Source organism: Sciurus vulgaris, assembly GCF_902686455.1.
Source record: "Sciurus vulgaris genome assembly, chromosome: 9".
Classification (NCBI taxonomy): domain Eukaryota; kingdom Metazoa; phylum Chordata; class Mammalia; order Rodentia; family Sciuridae; genus Sciurus; species Sciurus vulgaris.
In genome coordinates this window covers 79,495,862-79,514,401 of record NC_136469.1, presented here as the reverse complement: position 1 = coordinate 79,514,401, position 18,540 = coordinate 79,495,862, and the positions used below count along the sequence as shown (strand labels likewise).

General features: G+C 34.3%; 1 protein-coding gene across 2 annotated transcripts in view; it reads left to right on the top strand.

Moving 5' to 3' along the window:
* The window catches only part of CFAP299 (cilia and flagella associated protein 299), a 627,467-nt gene that overhangs the window by 501,169 nt on the left and 107,758 nt on the right, over positions 1–18,540 (top strand). For both annotated transcript variants that reach the window (XM_079153463.1, XM_079153464.1), the window contains exon 4: positions 9,400–9,542. In XM_079153463.1, coding sequence (XP_079009589.1) covers positions 9,400–9,542 — 143 coding nt within the window. The remainder of the gene's footprint in view (positions 1–9,399; positions 9,543–18,540) is intronic.

The following is an 18,540-nucleotide window of genomic DNA, read 5'->3' as shown; positions in this document are numbered from 1 at the left end:
GTTTCAGCAACATTTATAATGACAGTCCTTGAAATGTTAAAAAAACCACCATTGGTCCCCAGAGAACTTAGACTCCATTTGCAAAATCATTGCTCTTCTGAAAAGAAGAGAAGATTCCTTAAAATTATGATTCATTTGAGCATTTCAGAGTTAAAATTCTAGGAGATAAAAATTCCTTCATTTGTCTCTCTCAGAGAACACATGGACAATCTCAGAGGGACAGCATAAGAATTTAGCTTTGTTCGACAGCTCTCATTTCCCAAAATGGATGTTTTAGTTTTAGCGAAGTGACATACTGCTTAGTATGCTTTTTTTGTTCTTGTGACTTTGGCTTTGCTGTAGTCAAAGTCCCAGTTCAGTGTATCAGGTTTATGTCTCCTCATTAGTATTTGGCAAGAGAAATCAGGCAACACATGTACTCAACTTATAACAAGTTTATGAATTTGTATTTTAATCCACTTCTGGGAAAAGACAAGCAGCCAAAGATCTCAATGATATATTAATGGTCTAAATTTTACTTTAATTCATCTTTTTCCAATGCACAAAATATAATGAGGACCTAAGTATTTGTTCCATAAGCCTTTTCAACTAACTTTGGTTCACTTTTGAGGTCACAGGCTATCTTAGTAAAATTTCAGAGTCTACATGCTCCATGGTGTCCCAGTCCCCTCCTCTGTATCAGTAGCAATGTATCTTGATATTTCTCAGTTGCTTCTTCTTGGGGAGGTTTTTTATTGTGTTTTGTTTTACTTTATTTTAGTGGTTGAACAAAAGTTAATGTTTCCTTCATGGGTTGCTAGTAAATGTGGATTAGTATTCTGAGCTTCAAATGAATATTATTTGATTTCTTAATACTTTTGTGGCTAGACCTTGATTTGTTCTAGAGAGGATTAAAAAAGACTAAGGAAAAAATACACATTTTGGAAGATTTTCTTTGATAAATATAACATCATTTAAAAGAGCCCTTCAATATGTATTGTTTTCATGTGCCTTTTGGGAAATTAACTATGCTAAAATCTGTTATTCTAATGAAAAAGACCATATATTGTATGATTCGTTTGTATGAAAAATCTGCAAAAAGCAATCCTTAGAGACAGAAAATACATTAGTGATTGCCTGGGGGTGGGAATAAAGAGGACTGCAAATGGTCACAGGGAATCTCTCTGAAGTGATGAAAATATCCTAAATCTGCACAGTGTTCCAGAACTCCATAAATTTACTAAAAATCATTTAATTGTACACCTATGTAAACTATACCTCAACCAAGTTATCATAAAAAAGACAAAGAAATGTTATTATAGAAACCTAAATATTTCTAAATTTTCTCAATTATGTCAAAATTACTGAACTCGGCCTGAAATAAACCTCATTTGTCAAGGGCTCTCTTGATCTATTTTGTACATTCTGGATACAAGAATCATGGCTTTATTGTCATTTAGGTTCATACTATATGTAAGTATGTAATAATACCTGAAAAACACGTTTCCATTTTAATTTTAAAATACATCCAAAGTTTTAATTTAAAATGACTAAACAAAGGAATGGACTCATGTATTGCAACCTAAACATAATTACACTCACCCAGGCAATGGAATTCTGAAATGATTATTCCATCTCCATATGCCAAAGAAAATGATAAAATGTATCACAGTATAAATAAAAAGCACCAGAAATAACTAAAGTTCTAAAAAGCAATAGATACTATTTATTGTTTATCATATGCCAGGCAGGTTAAATGCTTAGCAAAAATAGGTGTATTTAATTTAGATATCATCTCTAATGGCAGGTATTATTGTGCCTGTTTCATAATAAAGGGAATACAATCATGTCACTTACCCATGTCACACAGCAAGTAGGTGGCAGAGCCAGCATTTGAATCAATCTATTCATCACACACTAGTAAGAACACGGGCAACATGGGAAACTGACCTGGTGTGTGTGTTCATGCCCCACTCTATCAGCATGTCCTTGGGCAATTACTTAAATTCTCAATGCTTATAGCTCCCACATTTATGAAATACGGATAATGGTGCTATCTAGCCATTACAGAATATTTGAGAAGATTAAATAAGATAATGAATATAAAGATTCTAAAACTTTTCTCAGAACATTGTGGCCTCTCAATGATAGCAAGTAATATTTATAGTAGAAGTGACTGCTATTCATTTTGGAGGAAAATATATATTAAATAAATTAACCAAGATTGCTAGCTACCTTTATTCTAATTCTCAGTCAACTCACAAAATACAAAATCAACCAAAATAGGATTTCAACCAGCCTGCTAGTTCTTTATAACTGTCACCTCTTCTGTTCCATTATTGATACCTTATTATCATCTCTTCTAATCTCATAAGCCCATACTATTCCTTTATAATGATATACCGCTAAAGTCAGATATTAAGTTTTAATCTCCTGACGGTTCATCAGCAATTACTACACATCAATACTTCTAATCAAATTTGAAACAATTTCATGAAATATTTGTTCATTAGGAAGTATTTCATTTTAGCCAATTGTGTTACTCAAGATTTCCTTCCTGGGATCAAAATAACGTAACAAGAACAACTTAGAGGAAGAAAAGTTTATTTTGAGTTCACGGTTCCAGAGATTCAGTCCATGGTCAGCTGACTCTATTGCTCTGGGCCCAAGGTGAGTCATGCCCATCATGGTGGAAGAGCATGGTGGAGAAAAGTTGTTTTATGTCTACTAGTAATCAGACTCAGTACAAGTGAGAGAAAAAATAAAATCCCAAAGGCATGCCTGCAGTGAACTGCTTCCTCCAACCGTGCCTCGTCTGACTACAGTTACCAAATAGTAATTCATCTAAATTATTAATCTATCACATGGATTAATCCACTAATGAGGTTAAAGCACTTATAATATTTAACCATCCCACCTCTGAACATTCCTATATTGCCACATAGGTTTTATGGGGACATCTCATATCCAAACCATAACATTCAGCCTCTGACCACCAAAATCCTGTGTCCATTTCAAAATGCAAAATGCATTTAGTACATCTCCAAGACTTCCCATTATTTTAACAGTCCAGGATTGTCCAATAGTCCAAGTCCAAAATCTCCTTTGAGACTCAAGGCACTTTTGCCTTGTGAACTTCTGTAAAAATCAAAATCAGGTTATATACATTCAATATACAATAGCACAGTAAACAATCACATTCCAAAAAGAAGATACAGGCACATGAGGGATGGGACCCAAGTAAGACTGAAACCGAACTGGTGCAAAAAGTTCTGCAGCTTCATGTCTGGCATCTGGGGCACATGGAGGTAAAATGTGATCAACAAAGAGCTTGGGCAGCCCTGCCTCTGACCTTGCTAATTGTAACCCACATGTCCTCTCTTAGACTGGCTCTGTCCAAGGCCATTGGCTTTCTTTGGCAGGTGTCCCACATTACTGATATAATTCTGGGGATCTTTATTCCAGCTTTGGCTTCCTTCTCACAACTTCACATATTGCCCTCTCAGAGGCCACCTGCAGGGATTCTGACTTTGCTTGGCAACCCAGGTCTTCCTTTGAAATCTCAGGGGAAGCCACCTAACTCCAGCATCCAGCTTTCCGGCAAAATCAGCACCAGGTGAATGGTACCATGGTCTGCCACCAGCTCAAGCAGTATTTGCATCATGCCTGCAGTGGTTTCTGAGTGCCTGAGTGACTAAGAATGGTGAAACAAATCTGGAGAAACAGGATTTAAGGTGGTTCTGGTGCCAGTACTCTTTTTTGAAAGCAATGTCTTTCAAACAACTTTTCACTTTTACACTCCGTGGGTGGCATCTTGCTAATTCCTAAAATGATCCCAAAGACTTTTTCCTGTTGTCTCTGTAGAAGTCATTTAGCATCTATTTAGTGATGATAATATCTTCAGAAACTATGCCTTCCTTGACCCATCCTCCCTGTGTTTCTTCTCTGGTCAAGCTACAAGTTTTTAAGAATATGTCCTCCCTGCACTTTCTTCCTATTTCTCACAGTAAAAACATTTAAAAGCTGCCACAATATCCATATCACTGCCTGAATTCTGTGCTGCCTTGAAATTTCCTCTGCTAGATTCATTAGTCTATCACCTTTAAATTTAGCCTCCCAGAAAGTCTCAGGACTTGGGAAAATATAGTATAATTCTTTCCCATAATGTAACATGAATGGCCTCTAGTTTCATTCCCAACAGAGTCCTCATTTCCCTCTGAAAACTCTTGATCAGAGTCTTTACTGTCTACATTTCAATCAGGATTCTGATCTTTTGACACCCTCCCCTCACCAAAATCACACATTTAAGTTCTACTTACAATATTCTAAGACTTCTCCAGCCTGCATCTCCCAATTATTTCAAACTCCTCCTATGAACCAGCTCCAAAAGCTCTGAACTACATGGTTAGGTTAGTCACAGCAATAACCCATTCCTGGTTCCAATTCTGTGTTAATCAGCATTTCATCACTATGACCAACATATCTGACACTAACAACCTTAGCAGAGGAAAAGTTTATTTTAGTTCAAAGTTTCAGAGGTTTAATCCATAGTCAGCTAACTCCATTGCTTTGGGCCTGAGATGAGCAGAACATCATGGTGGAAGGGCATAGCAGAGGAAAGTGCTCAGTTCATAAGTGGGAGGCAGAAAGCACAAGTGTGAGAAAAATATAATCCCTAAAGTCGTGTTCTCAATGGCCTACATCCTCCAGTCAACCTCACCTACTAGATTTACCAAATAGATTAATCCACTGCTGACATTATAGTTCTTATAATCTAATCCTTTCAACTCTGATTATTTGCTCAACACAGAGCTTTTTCACCAGGGACACCTCATATCCAAAGCTTAGCAAGCCAACATTTATTAATTTCATTAAAAAAATATCTTTTAAAGTGTACTTATACATTTATGTTCCCATTCTTTGGAAAGATATCAGCAAAAATCCTGTACAAATTTATTTGCCCTGTACAAATTTGTGTGAAAGGGAATCCATGTGATTATCTTTTCTTGGTTTAGAATTATAAAAAATTCACTTATGTATCTTTTCCTACTGAAAATAAAAGAAACCATAGGTACTATGGTTTACCACCAGAATCCCAATTGAGAAAGAAATGTATGGGATAGAAGATAAGACCCTGATAGCAACTGTAAGACAAAAGAGAGGGATCATTTGTTTCTGTGTAGAGTTCAATGAGAAACAGAAAGAAAGAAGAAGATGCAAGATGGGTTAACTAAATTCTTGGGTCCAAGCAAGATTTTGGTGATTTATTTTTTTGTTTTGCTTGTTTCTATTTACGATAGAACCTTGCTGGACTTTTCAGTAGTCTGGTCTGTCACCAGTTCAATAGTATCTGGGCTTCCTTGGGTCATGCCTTCAGGGCATAGAACTTATAAATAGAGGAAACACATTAAAAGTGTGATTGACTTGCCCAGGATACATAGTAAACCTAGAGGGACTCAACATTTATACTCAGTTTGGTCTCACTTGCTATCATTAGAAAACCCAAATATTCACAAAATCAGAGTTTTACCCTTAACAATTAGAACTGGAACAATGAAACTGGTAATATATTTAATCAGATTTCCATAGAAAGGGAACTTTATATAAATAATAATGTATAGGTGAAATTATGGTCAAATGTGTATAATTTTAGTTCATCCAGTTGTTTTTTACAGAAGAACATTGAAGAGTAAAATGTTTAGGTAATTTACCTACGATGAACACCATGTGTTCTGGTTTGTGTTTTCAATTCTTTAAAGATCTATATAAAAAGTTATAATATGTATGCATTTATTCTCTGCTTATTCTAGAAATTAACAAGAGAGAGGAATTTACCATAGTGATGATGACTCTTTCTATTTATCTTTGTAGTTATATGTGTTTTGCTTTAAATACTTTGAGATTCGGTTTTCAAAGCCTCATTCAAGTTCAGAATTGTTAGATCTTTTTATGTACCGAATCTTTATCATTAGGTAGTGAGGCTTCATCTCGATTAATCCTTTTTTCATTAAAGTTCTTTTTGTCTAACATTAAAATACTGATATCAACTCTCTTTCAAATGGAAATTCTTATATATATATATCCTTTGATCATTCAACTTTCAGCCCTTTTAGTACTTTTGTGTTTTATATCATATTTCACACTTTAATAACCTTTATTTTTAACTTAAAACATTTGTCATTAATAGTTATTGTAATTACTTAATTATTTTAACTTATTCCTATCTACAGTAACTTTCAAAGACTACCATGATAAAATACCACAGACTAGGTGGCTTAAGCAACATGACTTTATTTTCTCATAGTTCTGGAGGCTAGAAGTTCAAGTAGATCAAAGTTTTGGCAGTTTGGTTTCTTCTCGTTTCTTCTGAGGCCTCTCTCCTGAACTTCAGATGGCCCTCTTCTTGCTGGGACCTTCACATAGTGGTTTCCCTCTGAGCACATGAACCCTTGCTATCTGTGTCCAAATTTTCCCTTCTTGAGAGGACACTAGTCAGATTGGAATAGGGCCCATGCCAACCAACTCATAACTAATCACATCTTTAAATGTTCCTCTCTCAAAATAAAGCCATAGGCTGAAGTACTGGGTGATAGGATCAAACATATACATTTGGGGAGAATCAAATGCATCCTGTAACACTGTCAATAAATTTTATGTATTTTATTTGTGCGTAGCCTCTTCTCTGTATTTTTTTCCTCTTCTCTCTTGCTTCTATTTCATTATTTTTTGACATCTGATTTTTTCTTTAATAATTTGAAGGTCATATACATTTGATCCTCTTTGTTAATGGTATTCCTAAACTTATACAATATATTAACTATAATTGCTCACTCCAAACATACATGTCTATTTCAAAAATTTTAGACATTACTTTTATTATTGAGATAATTATTATTGTTTTATGCTGTCGAATTTGTTTCTAGTTACATGTGTATTTATAACTTTATTGGTTTTGATTATTTTATTTTTTATTCTCTAGCTGGAATCACTTCCTAAAATATATCTTGCAGAATTTTTTTGAGCAAGAGACTTCTGTTAGTCAAGTCTCTCACTTTTTTTTTTTTTTTTTTTCATTTGAAAATGTCAATATCTTGCTCACTAGAAAGATGTTTTCTCTGGGAGTAAAATTCTGGGGATGGTTCTTATTTTCTCTGGGCACATTGAAGATATTATTTCAATCTTTTGGATTTCTCAGTTTTATATTGAGGCAATAAGTCCTATAAGCCTCTGAACCTGAAAGGCTGGAATTCATGACCACAAGGTCATGAAATTCTTTCTTAATTTTCCTTAGGTTGGGCAAATGCCTGCAGGACAAAACTGACTTTAGGGTTCTGCTCTTCTCTCAGGGTTCCTGCTTTTATTTTGTTTTTGAACTTTGTCTTCTTGCCAGGGTAGAAATGTACTTTACAAGTATTTTTGTAAGAGAGATTTTCCAGTTTCATTTTGGAAGCATTGGACTCATTTGAATCTCTCTCTCTCTCTCTCTCTCTCTCTCTCTCTCTCTCTCTCTCTCTCTCTCTCTCTCTCTCTCTCTCTCTCTCTCTCTCTCTCATCCCTGATGGTGAGAAGAGGTCAGGCACCTTTAGGACTCTTGTGCGGACAGCAGGGTTAGTTATTGGTTTAATAGTGTGAGAGTCCCAAGAGGTCTCTTTGGATATTATTAATGTAGAAATTGTGCCGTAGAAACTGAAAAATAAATGGCTAAAATCACAGAGAAATCTAAATTAATTTACAGTGGAGTTATGTGGGGAAAATGAGGACTAAGGATTGAAATCTGTACAGCATTGCACACAGGGATAGCAATGAATGCTAGTCACCCCTGCAATATCTATGGGAAGTGATACTACTACACCACAACACATTGTCCCCTGGAACACAGACACACTTCAGAATCCTTCTCAGCACATTATTTCCAGTGCCCAATTCCATACAACCTGATAGGCAAGATGAAACCTATTAGCAGAATAATAACTCATTGAAAATTGTATCTCTGCCAGCTGAATGCAAAGTATGTATTGAAACGACCTTTTCATTTTTCAGTGAGGATATTGTTAATAACATGTTTCCTTAGATATGGTAGGAAAAAAGAATCCTTTCCACTTTCTAACTTCACTGTGTAGGTAATTTTGCCTCCTAAGGTCACCCATGTTAATGTTTCCTACAGCTGATTGCCCAAAAGACCCCTGAAAAATAATCCAGTTACTCCTGAGAAGAAAAAGGGGTCTCATAAGTTCTTCCAAATATAGAACTTTGCCATGAAATTAAACAATTTTTTCTAAATTTGAAAATAAATACGTTCAGAAGTTTTCCAATTAGAACAGGGTTATTTTCCCTTTTGCAGCTTATTGTTGTTTGGTTTCTGTTGTTGTTGTCATCTTGTTTTCTTTGAACTTGAAATTTTAAAAAAATGACTATTTAAAAGGGGAAACACTATGGTCTGCCATTTGCACTCCCTCATCTTTAGGGTCTGTACTACCTCTTCCCTTTTCCCCATAGGCTTCCATTCTACTTCTTTACATGGCCAGCTTCTTTATCTTTCAATCTTGGTTTGACATCTTGACCTCCTCATGGTCTTTTCTCATTTTCTAATTTTGTCTTCATTACCAACTTGTTCTGTACCTTATCTCTTTCTTTATCATTTAATTTCATTTATTACTTACTGGAGTTTTTCTTTCTGATTTTATTTTCATAACTCCTCTGTCTCTTCTCACCAAAATATAGGTGGTCTGGATCTTGGCAGTCTTATTTATTACCATATCTTGGCACCTACAACAGTGCCTGACATATGGAAGTTACTTAATGATATTTGTGAAGAAATTAATATGAATGAGAAATATTTAAAGAATACAACTTACTATGGCATCTTGGCCTATGAAGTTATTCTATAAAGTGATTTTTTTATTCTCTTGGATATTTAAATTCTATGTTACATCTCTATAACAGAAAATCTATAGTATTTCAAGTGGAAAAAATGCAGTAGTTAGAAGGACAAATCCAGGAGCCTGGGTTTGAATCTCAATTTTGCCACTTACTAGTTCTGAGACATTGAGAAACTCAATTTTCTCATGTAAAAATGACCAAAATGATGATAATAATACTGAAGGGAAAGTAAATAAATTTATGTATTTCAAATACTTGAAATAATGTCTTCTTAGAAAATTTTTAATAAGGACATTTTTGATATTTGCTTTTAAAAATTACTGTAAAGTGCACATTATGTGCATATTCAGTTAACTTTTAAAAGTATTAGGAGAAAAGAGTAGTAAATATCTGTTAACATCATTGTAAAGATGAAGCATAAAGCATTGAAATAGAGCCTGTCATATATAATGCTCAGCAACTGTAGCTTCTGCTATAATATGTAGTGTACTCAAATGACTTTTATTCATTTTTCCTCTCCATTCTTTTTTATGCTACCAGTCCGTGATCTTCATTCGTGACAAAAATTCCCATGGGCAAGAAGTATCAGGATATATCGACTACGCCCACAGACTCAAGACTGAAGATTTTGAAGTCTACTTTAATGGAAAAAGAAAACTTCTTCCAAAGCCCACAGATCTGAGGTACCTTGTACATAATCCTTGCATCTTCACTGACAGGGATGAAGGATTTTTCTTTTATGTTCTATGTAGTACCTAGAATGGTAGTATACATATAGAAGAAATTTGGTGACTATGAACTTCTTAAAATTCTAAAATAGGGAATGAGCATAGATGCATTTTCTCCCGTTAGTAGTCTGAAAAAGATAACACTTCAGAGACAGAGTAAGTTGATTCTCTTCATTTTATACATTAAGTAGAGCCTAAAAATGCCTGGCTTCATAAGTCTCTTGCCACCATGTGGGATATTCTACATAGATGTCTCAAAAAGCAATCCATTTAATATGTTATCATCCCACTTTCTTTGGTCAGTGGCCAAAGTGCAGACTGCTGACCCTCTCACCCACCTTTTCTTATCACAGTCCTATTCTGGAGTTTCTTCACATCTATCTTTCTTTTAACTGTTGACCTTTACCCTTTCCTCTGGCTGCCTCATCCAGGTGCCTGGGACCTACTCCACACTGCCAATCTATTGACAGAATGATTCTTCTGCCCACTTTTGAATGGCATTTTCACAAAAATTTTTTCAACTATTTCCACCTTACCATAGAACCCCCAAATAGTAGCATCATTCTACCCAAAATTTTATCCAGAAACATCTCATACTCTCACTTTGATGACTCTCATGTCATTTGTTACAATCTATCTCTAGCTCCCTATTCCCTATAAACTACTTTCTATTGACCCAGTATTAGATCACCTGAGGTGGCCTAAGCCTAATCATTGTATCTTCAAGTTCCCCATCAAGTTTTGGCCAGTGCTTTTAGCATCCATTAAGGAAGTTTACCTGAACAGTTTTACCAAGTACTACATAATAATGATTTTCTAATGCTGTCATTCATCTTGCATTTTTAAACTATGATTACTCCACAGAGAGTAGCTTTTCCTTGTCAATTATTTCCTTAACCTGAAAAATAATTCATGCAGAAAGACAAAATAAATATTTTTTTTTCCTTATGAAAAGAAATGAAAAACTATAATCACAGACATGTACACAGATTCTCAGAATGATTATACCACCTTGTACCAATAAGAAGTACCATGTTAATGATGTGGTTGGCCCACATCCTTACCAACACACAGTATTAACAAATGTTTTCCCACTATCGTGACAAAATATATATAAATGTTTTCTCATTGTGGTTTTAATTTCCATGATTACCAATCAGATTAGACATCTTTTATTGGCTAATCAGTTTTCCTTTCTGTGAAGAACCTACTAAGACTTTGCCTCACTCTGTTGGTTGGGTTATTCTTTCATTTCTTGAAGATTGTAGGAATTTGCTTTATTTATTTTGGTTGTTGATTAATCCTTTGCTTGTCACATGTACTGAAAATATCATCTTTTATTTTTTTTACACTGACTTTGATCATCAGAAATCAGATGTTTTAATAGCCAGATTCATGTATTTTAATCTTTTCCTCTCTGGTTTGTACTTTCTTGAATTTTGTTCAGTAAATCTTCATCTTTTTGGAGGTTACAAGGACACTGTCTTATAGAGTGATGTAGTTTTGCTTTTTTCATTTTCTATCTTTAACCTACCTGAATTAATCTTGTATAGTGTTCAGGCAGTTGAAATGAGGGGGAAAATCCCTTTGTTATATGTAATTCCATGCTTAGTTTGATTAAGAACTAGTGAAAATATTTTAAAATTTAGTTAGTTCTCTTTCTAGTTCCTCATTTAATCCTTTTTCAACATCCTATTTTATGCTGGGTAGAGAGACATTTCTGTGATTAGAATCCTGCCTTTTACTTTTACTGTGGAAAATATGTCAACAGAGAGCTGCAACTATTTTGAAATGCAGCAGAACTTGATCATCTTCTCATTTCAGATTCAATCTTGATTGTGTCTTTAAGGTTCAATATCTTCTCTGAATATACTTGTGAGCAACTTATAAACAGATAGTATTCTACAGTTTACCAAGTTCTTTCATACTCTCCTCCAACTTCATGACAGAGGTATAATATGCATTGTTCTTATCATCTTTGAGAGGATAAAATAAAAAGTAAACTGCGAGCTAAAGTTCACAAGCAAAACAGTTATCAGTATGAACAAATTCTCAAGTTTGTAGGCATCCTAATTCATTGTGATTATGGGTTTTAAACTTTTATATATCAAGGACAAAGTACAATGTGGAATTCTTAAGCTATGTCGTGCCACGCATATAGTTGCTTACATTTTCATGTGCTTATTGAATATACATCTAAGGCCAACCCGTAAAACTCTACCCATCCCTGATGTGATGATCAGGATGACATGAAAAATTTCTCATCTTTCTTTTTGGAAATTTCATGAAATATTCATACCCTTGACCAAGGAATGCCCTTAATACTAAAGCTTTAAGAGTTATCATCAAATTTCCCTTGTAGCCCTATAGTCTGTTTTATTAAGATGTTAAATGTTTCAAACCCCTAAAGTTAGTGTTATAAAAACTTATCCTGTGTTGAAGTACAGTCTTGAGGAAGCATTCTGGTAACATATTGGCAATTTCTCATGTTTAAAAAAGAGTAAATAACTATAGTCCTGCTTCAAAAGATATGTTAAATATTGCTTATTTTTAAAGTTATTAAAATGTTGCATATTCAAATATGGTCAGTAATCATTAAATTATCAGTTTATTTTCTTCAATAGATATTCACTGAAATTCAAAGAGGGGGGATATACTTTGGGTACTAAAAGATACTGATCAAAGGAGACTTGTCAAAACCTTGCTTTGAGGTCCATGAACCACTAGCATTGACACCAGAGGGCCTGGAAGGAGTAAAGTATTGTGGGTTCAGTCCCAACCACTGCATCGGAATTATCACATTAGCATGATCTTCAAAATTTTCCATATATGTATGTGTATATATATATGTATATATATTTACATATGTATAAATATTAGTCCATTTATACTGATATTACAAAGTATCTTAGACTGCATAACATATAAACAGTAAAAATGTATTACACATGGTTCTTCTGGAACCTGGAAAGTCTAAAATGGTGTCCCTGGCAGGATTATTTCTGGTGGGGACTGCTCTCTGCTTCCAAGATGGTGCCATATTTGCTGCATTCTCCAGAAGAGAGAAAGTGTTCTCACATGACTAAAGGGACAGGAAGGCAGAAAGCAATCTGAGATAATTTTCTCTGTCCCTTGTATGGGCACTAATGTATTCATGAGGGCAGAGCCATCATGACTTAATCACTTCCCAAAGTTTCAACAAGAATTTTGGAGGGAACACATTCAAATCATAGCAAAGTTAAAGATTGAAATGCATCCTCCGGGCTTGTGAGGATAGTTACTACTTACTGATGGCTACTGAGCAATGGAAATGTGGATAATCCTGAATTCAGATGTACTGTAAGTATAAAATACCTCCCTGATTTGAAAGACATCATAAAATATAAATCATTAAGAAATTCAAATTGCATATGAAAATAACATGTGGGCTATATAGAATTAAATAATACACACTATTAAAATTATTTTCACCTATTTATTTTTAATTTTTTTAAATATATTACTGGAAATTCAAAACTGCATATCTACATCACATTTTTCATTCATACTTTCAGGCTTATAAGAAGTCATAAGCCAAATATCACCTGTTAGTCATTTGGGCCAGGTTTGGCTGCAGAATATTTTATTTTTCCTATATAATATATTTTATCATTGTGTTAATATTATAGGGAAAGGAAAATTTATATTAAATGTCTTAGATTTAAAGATTTTCTTGAAAACTTACAAATTCTTCCCATGATGAGCCTACATTTCTTCATCCCAACCTTCATCTAGAATTAAATTGCATCTGCTTTCTGGTTAAGATGTACTTTTATTTTCCCCAGATTAACAGAGTTAACTACTCATAAGCATAAGAACCATCACCCTTTCTTCATTCTTTTGTAGAACCTATAAAGTTCTAGGCTTTTAAGTGTGACTGTCTTGGATTCTGGAAGTCATATTTGTCATTAGCTGGGTCATGATCTCCATTGCTCAACCACTAGTCGTGGGTTAAATTTCAATCCTTGGTCTCTACCAGGTTGTTCCATACCACTGTGGTCAGGAAGCCTAGACCAAGTCAAAATCTGAGATGATTATGATGACTTATGATTATTATGAAAATTAACTGAACATTTACTGTACATAATACACTATACTAATGCACTAATATACTTTCACTTGTTCTTTACCACAACCTTATGGGCTATGGGTTAGGGATCTTTTTCATATTTTAACTTCCAAAGAATCTGAGTTATAGAGATGTTAATTGGATTGAACAAGTTCCACATAGACCCATAAAACTAAAAATCCAGGACAAATAGACATCAAATGCCACAATTCTTTTTAAATCAACACTTTATTCTATTTAGGACTTTGTCATGTAAAGATATAATTTTCTCCTTTGGTCATACCATATCCCAGTCTTTGTCAGGTCATATATTTCTTTTGCAGATGTGTGTCTCACTTGACAAGGACTAATTTGGGATTGTTTTCCAAAACTTCAAGCAACCCTGCTGTCCACAGTTAAGACTGGGGAATTTTGGTCATCCTGTATCCACCCTTGCCACTTCCTTCTTTCATTGAGCTTGGCAAAAAACAACCCTTTGTACTTAACCAGGCTTTCATTTACAGTCACTGTGAGTAAGAATTACAGTGTCCCACAGCTTTGTGTGTGGAAGAGCAATGAACAGAACTAAAAGTGGCCTATAATTGTGGATTCGGTCTAAAAGTCATTTGGGGAAAATTGGCTCTGACTCGTTGAACCTCAGTTATGTCCCAGGATGCTTTTAGAATCTATTCATATCCTCTGAACTGTGAATCACATAATTTTTGTAATATCTACTTGGAATTCTTTCACAGATAAATTTAATGTTCCAATACTTAACTCATTTTAGCCCCTCTTAATCCCACGCTAAACAATAAATATTCTCATGGAAAACTAAAGGATGTAGAAAAGAGATCAAAAAGTTGTATACAGATGGACCTCTTCCTACCTGTCTATAAACCCCAAATATTTGAGAAGTAGATGTTCCTCCCAAGTCCTTACTGAAGTATCTTCATCATCCAGTGCTGGAATTTCATCCAGGCTCTATTAGAGTTGTTACTTAAAGGCATAAAAAAAATTAAAAAAAAAAAAAAGCAGAATCCCAGAGCATACATATGGCAGACTCTTGAAGTTGTCTAGAATGTGCTTCCTTTAATGTCTCTGGTAAACCTTAATTAGTGATCCAACACAACCTCTAGTTTATTGTCAACAATGACTGTGGTTGAGACAGAACTTTTCCAGTGAACTTTTCCAAATTTTAGAAACTTTGGGTAAATAAACACACCATTAAATTTACCATTTTAACCATTGTCGAGTGTACAGTTCAGTAACATTAAGTACATTCAATTTTTTATATAATGTTTTCGATATTATAATTTTTTTTTAAGTTTTGGAAAAGTTCAAAGAACAGCACAATGAAAACCAATATGCTTACATCCTAGACTAAACAATTGTTAACATTTTTCCAACTTTGCTTTGATTCTTCAGTATTTTGGGATGTGTGTATGTATGTGGTGTGTTTATGGATATGTGTGGTATGGGGGTATGCTCACATACTATTTAAAAATAGCTTATAGATTTCACCCTTCCTAAGGATAAGGACATTCTCCTATAGCATTACCATTATCCTATAGAAGAAAATAATTATTTCCTTCCATTTCATTTAATATTCAGTTAATTTCCAAATTTTCTTAATTATTCTAAATTGGTTTTACAAGTTTTGTGAAACATTATCCAATCAACATATAAAAATTATATTGCTTGTGCCTCTTGCCTATCTGTCTTTTACTTTAAAAAGTTCGTTTCCATACTTCCCAATCTTTTTTTTTTTTTTTTTTTTTTGGCCATGACATTGACTTTTTAGAGATTAGACCTGTTGCCTTTCAGATTTTTTTATATTGTGGACTTCTCTGATTATTTCCTTCTGGTATCATTTCTCTTATCTTTGAATTTTACTTAAACTGGGAGATAACCCTAAATGCTAAAAATATTCAGTGTCAATATTTCTTTGAATAAGAATTCTCCCCCCATGAGTAATTGCATATTGTATTGTATCAGGGGACATCTCATGTTAAGTTGTCTCATTATTACTGGTGCTCAGCTTTACCCTTGAATTAAAGAGGAATTGCATGATCTTTCCTCTAAAATGTATAGTTTCCTTTCATGGAAAAAAATTTATAGTACCTAAATTCATATGAACTAATTATGTAAACCTACGTAGCTATCTTGTTAAGAAAATCTATATTTAAAAATATTAGTAGCAAATTAACCTTATTATTCAGGTTTATTTTCATCTAGTTTTCTGAATTGGAAGAAAGAATAATATGTATTTTAACTTGATGCAAATAATACTGAAGTTATAAAGTAGAGCTAGCACCAGGCATAACAGATAACTTCTGGTGTGCAAAAATATCATGCAACAAAATTGTATTTGTTTATTGTTTGGAACACAGAACCATTTTCCTAGAGATGTTATCTTTATCAGAGATATTAAGTTTGCCAGGTTGGTCAAAATTTCCAAGCCAATTTTTTCTACAAAAATATTTAATTTTGTTGTATGTAGCCAGAAGAAACTTGAGGGCATCTATTATGATTTGGATGTGAGGTCTCCCCATAAAGTTTATGTGTGAGACAATACAAGAAGATTTAGAAGTAAAATGATGGGGTTATGAGAGCCTTAATCCAGTCAGTGAATTATCCCCTGATATGATTAACTGAGTGGTAACTGAAGGCATGCAGGGTATGGCTGGAGGAGATGGGTCATTAAGGGGCGTGCATTTGGGGTATATATTTTTTTATCTGGCAAGTGGAGTTTCTCTCTTTGCTTTCTGATCATCATGTGAGCTGTTTCTCTCTGAAATACTCTTCCATCATATTGTTCTACCTCATCTTGAGACCTGAGGAATGGAGCCAACTGTGTATGTACCAAGCCTTCTGAAACCATGAGCCACCCCCCCCCAAAATTTTTCCCTCTTCAAATTGTTTTTGTCAGGTCTGTCAGTCACAGAAGCAAAAAAGCTGACTAAACACCATCATATAAATGTCTCTGACTTCCTACAAATTCTCTGTTTCTGATGTTATAATGTCTACCTCATTTGGAGTAATAGAAGCAACAATAATGCGCCATCGATCATCAGGCTTCAGAAACCATATTTATGTCCCCCACAGAATCAAAAAAGTAAGGTAAATGATGCTTCAGGAAATATACCTTGCTCTCTGAAGCAAGAGGAAATAAGGGTTATGAATGTATAGCAAGAAAAAATGTATTGAGACACATGTAAATCCATATTTTCCAAATATATTTTGTTTAATAATACAGTAGTTTTTAAAAATCTAGAGATGCATCAGTGTGACTCCCACAAATGAGGACAGATTCATTTGGTTTGCTAAGGGATAAAAGGGTAGATAAAACAAAGGTGGAACTTGATCCTAGATCTCCTAATCCCTAGTCTAGATTCTTTTAACATTCCAACATGCTGTATATTTATCTGTTGATACATATGACTTGAATCTCTTTATTTCGTTTTACTTAATTTTATCTTTAAATAAGTTAATAAGCAAAAACCAGTTCACTTTTTCTAATAACTATAATTATATATCATCTATGACTTTTTCTTTGACTATGACTGAGCTAGCATGAAAGGAAGAGTGATTAAAATCACATGGTCCAAATTCAAATCTATTTACTATAATCCGTAATGGAAAATTCTAGAGGCATCCTAGAATTTAACTTAGACACTACTGTTTCTCTACTCTGATTTGTGTTTGCCCCAGAAATCCTACTCTTCATGTTAATCTAGATTACCATTCAGTAATGTCAGATTCTACTTGAACACCTGAAAAATGAATCATTTTTAAGATTAAAGATAATTGAACCCGTCTATTTTTAAATGTAAATTTTCTATCAAATTTTCCTGCCTTGTTTCACTGTCTGCCCACCTCTCCACATGCCCTATACTTTAGAAGTATGAATTGACTTGACACAAACCCATGCACATATACACACACACAACTAGGAAGAACTACTCTCAGTTTCCCAAATACATCATGCTTTCTACTGACGTTCTCACTGAAGTACCTGTTCTCACATTTGCCACTTGGTCTACCCTTCATTGAGTCCAGATTCTGGTATGACTTCCTTTTCAAAGCTCTTTTATTCCCAAACAGAGTTTACCAATGCACTTCCTTATCATTGAGTCCACTTTTTAAGTCACTTGTAACATGATATCACATTTTTCTCTGAGTTCTTCAACACAGAAGCAACCGTGATGTTGGAGTGTTTATTTTTGTTTTGTTTTGGTTTGGTTTGGTTTTGCAGGGTCAGATATTTGTACTTATTTGTCAGAGGTTAACTGGCAAAGAACTAATCCAAAAATCCCACTGAAGATTATCCAATAAACAGTCATTGAACACTGTCAGTGTACCAAGTTCTAAGCATTAAGGATGAAACAATTACCAAAATTAAAGAAGTCTTTTTTTCATGGCTTTATATTCAAGTATTGAGAGACAGAAAATAAGCAATAGCAAATATATCTGTCTATGCATCTATATATGTGTATATACATATGTGTGTGTACACATTTATATTTTATCTTCAATGGTTACATAAAAACAAATATGTAAATATAAGAGCATACATACATATATATGAAATGGCCTAGAAATAGAAGTGCTATGAAACAAAGTAAAGCAGGGAAGAGGATTATATGGTTGCCCATTTTTAAAAAGGACAACCATGGAGGCCTCATTGCACTGATAAACTGATATTTGAAAAGAGAACTGAAGCTAGAAGGAAACAAGTCACACAAAGAGCAAGCAGAGGGTTTTGGAGGGAAAGGACAAAAGACAAGTCCCTGAGGCAGACTGTATGAGGAGTATCAGGGAGGCAAGTGTGGTTGTGGTGGGGTGACCAAGGAAAGCACGTTAGGT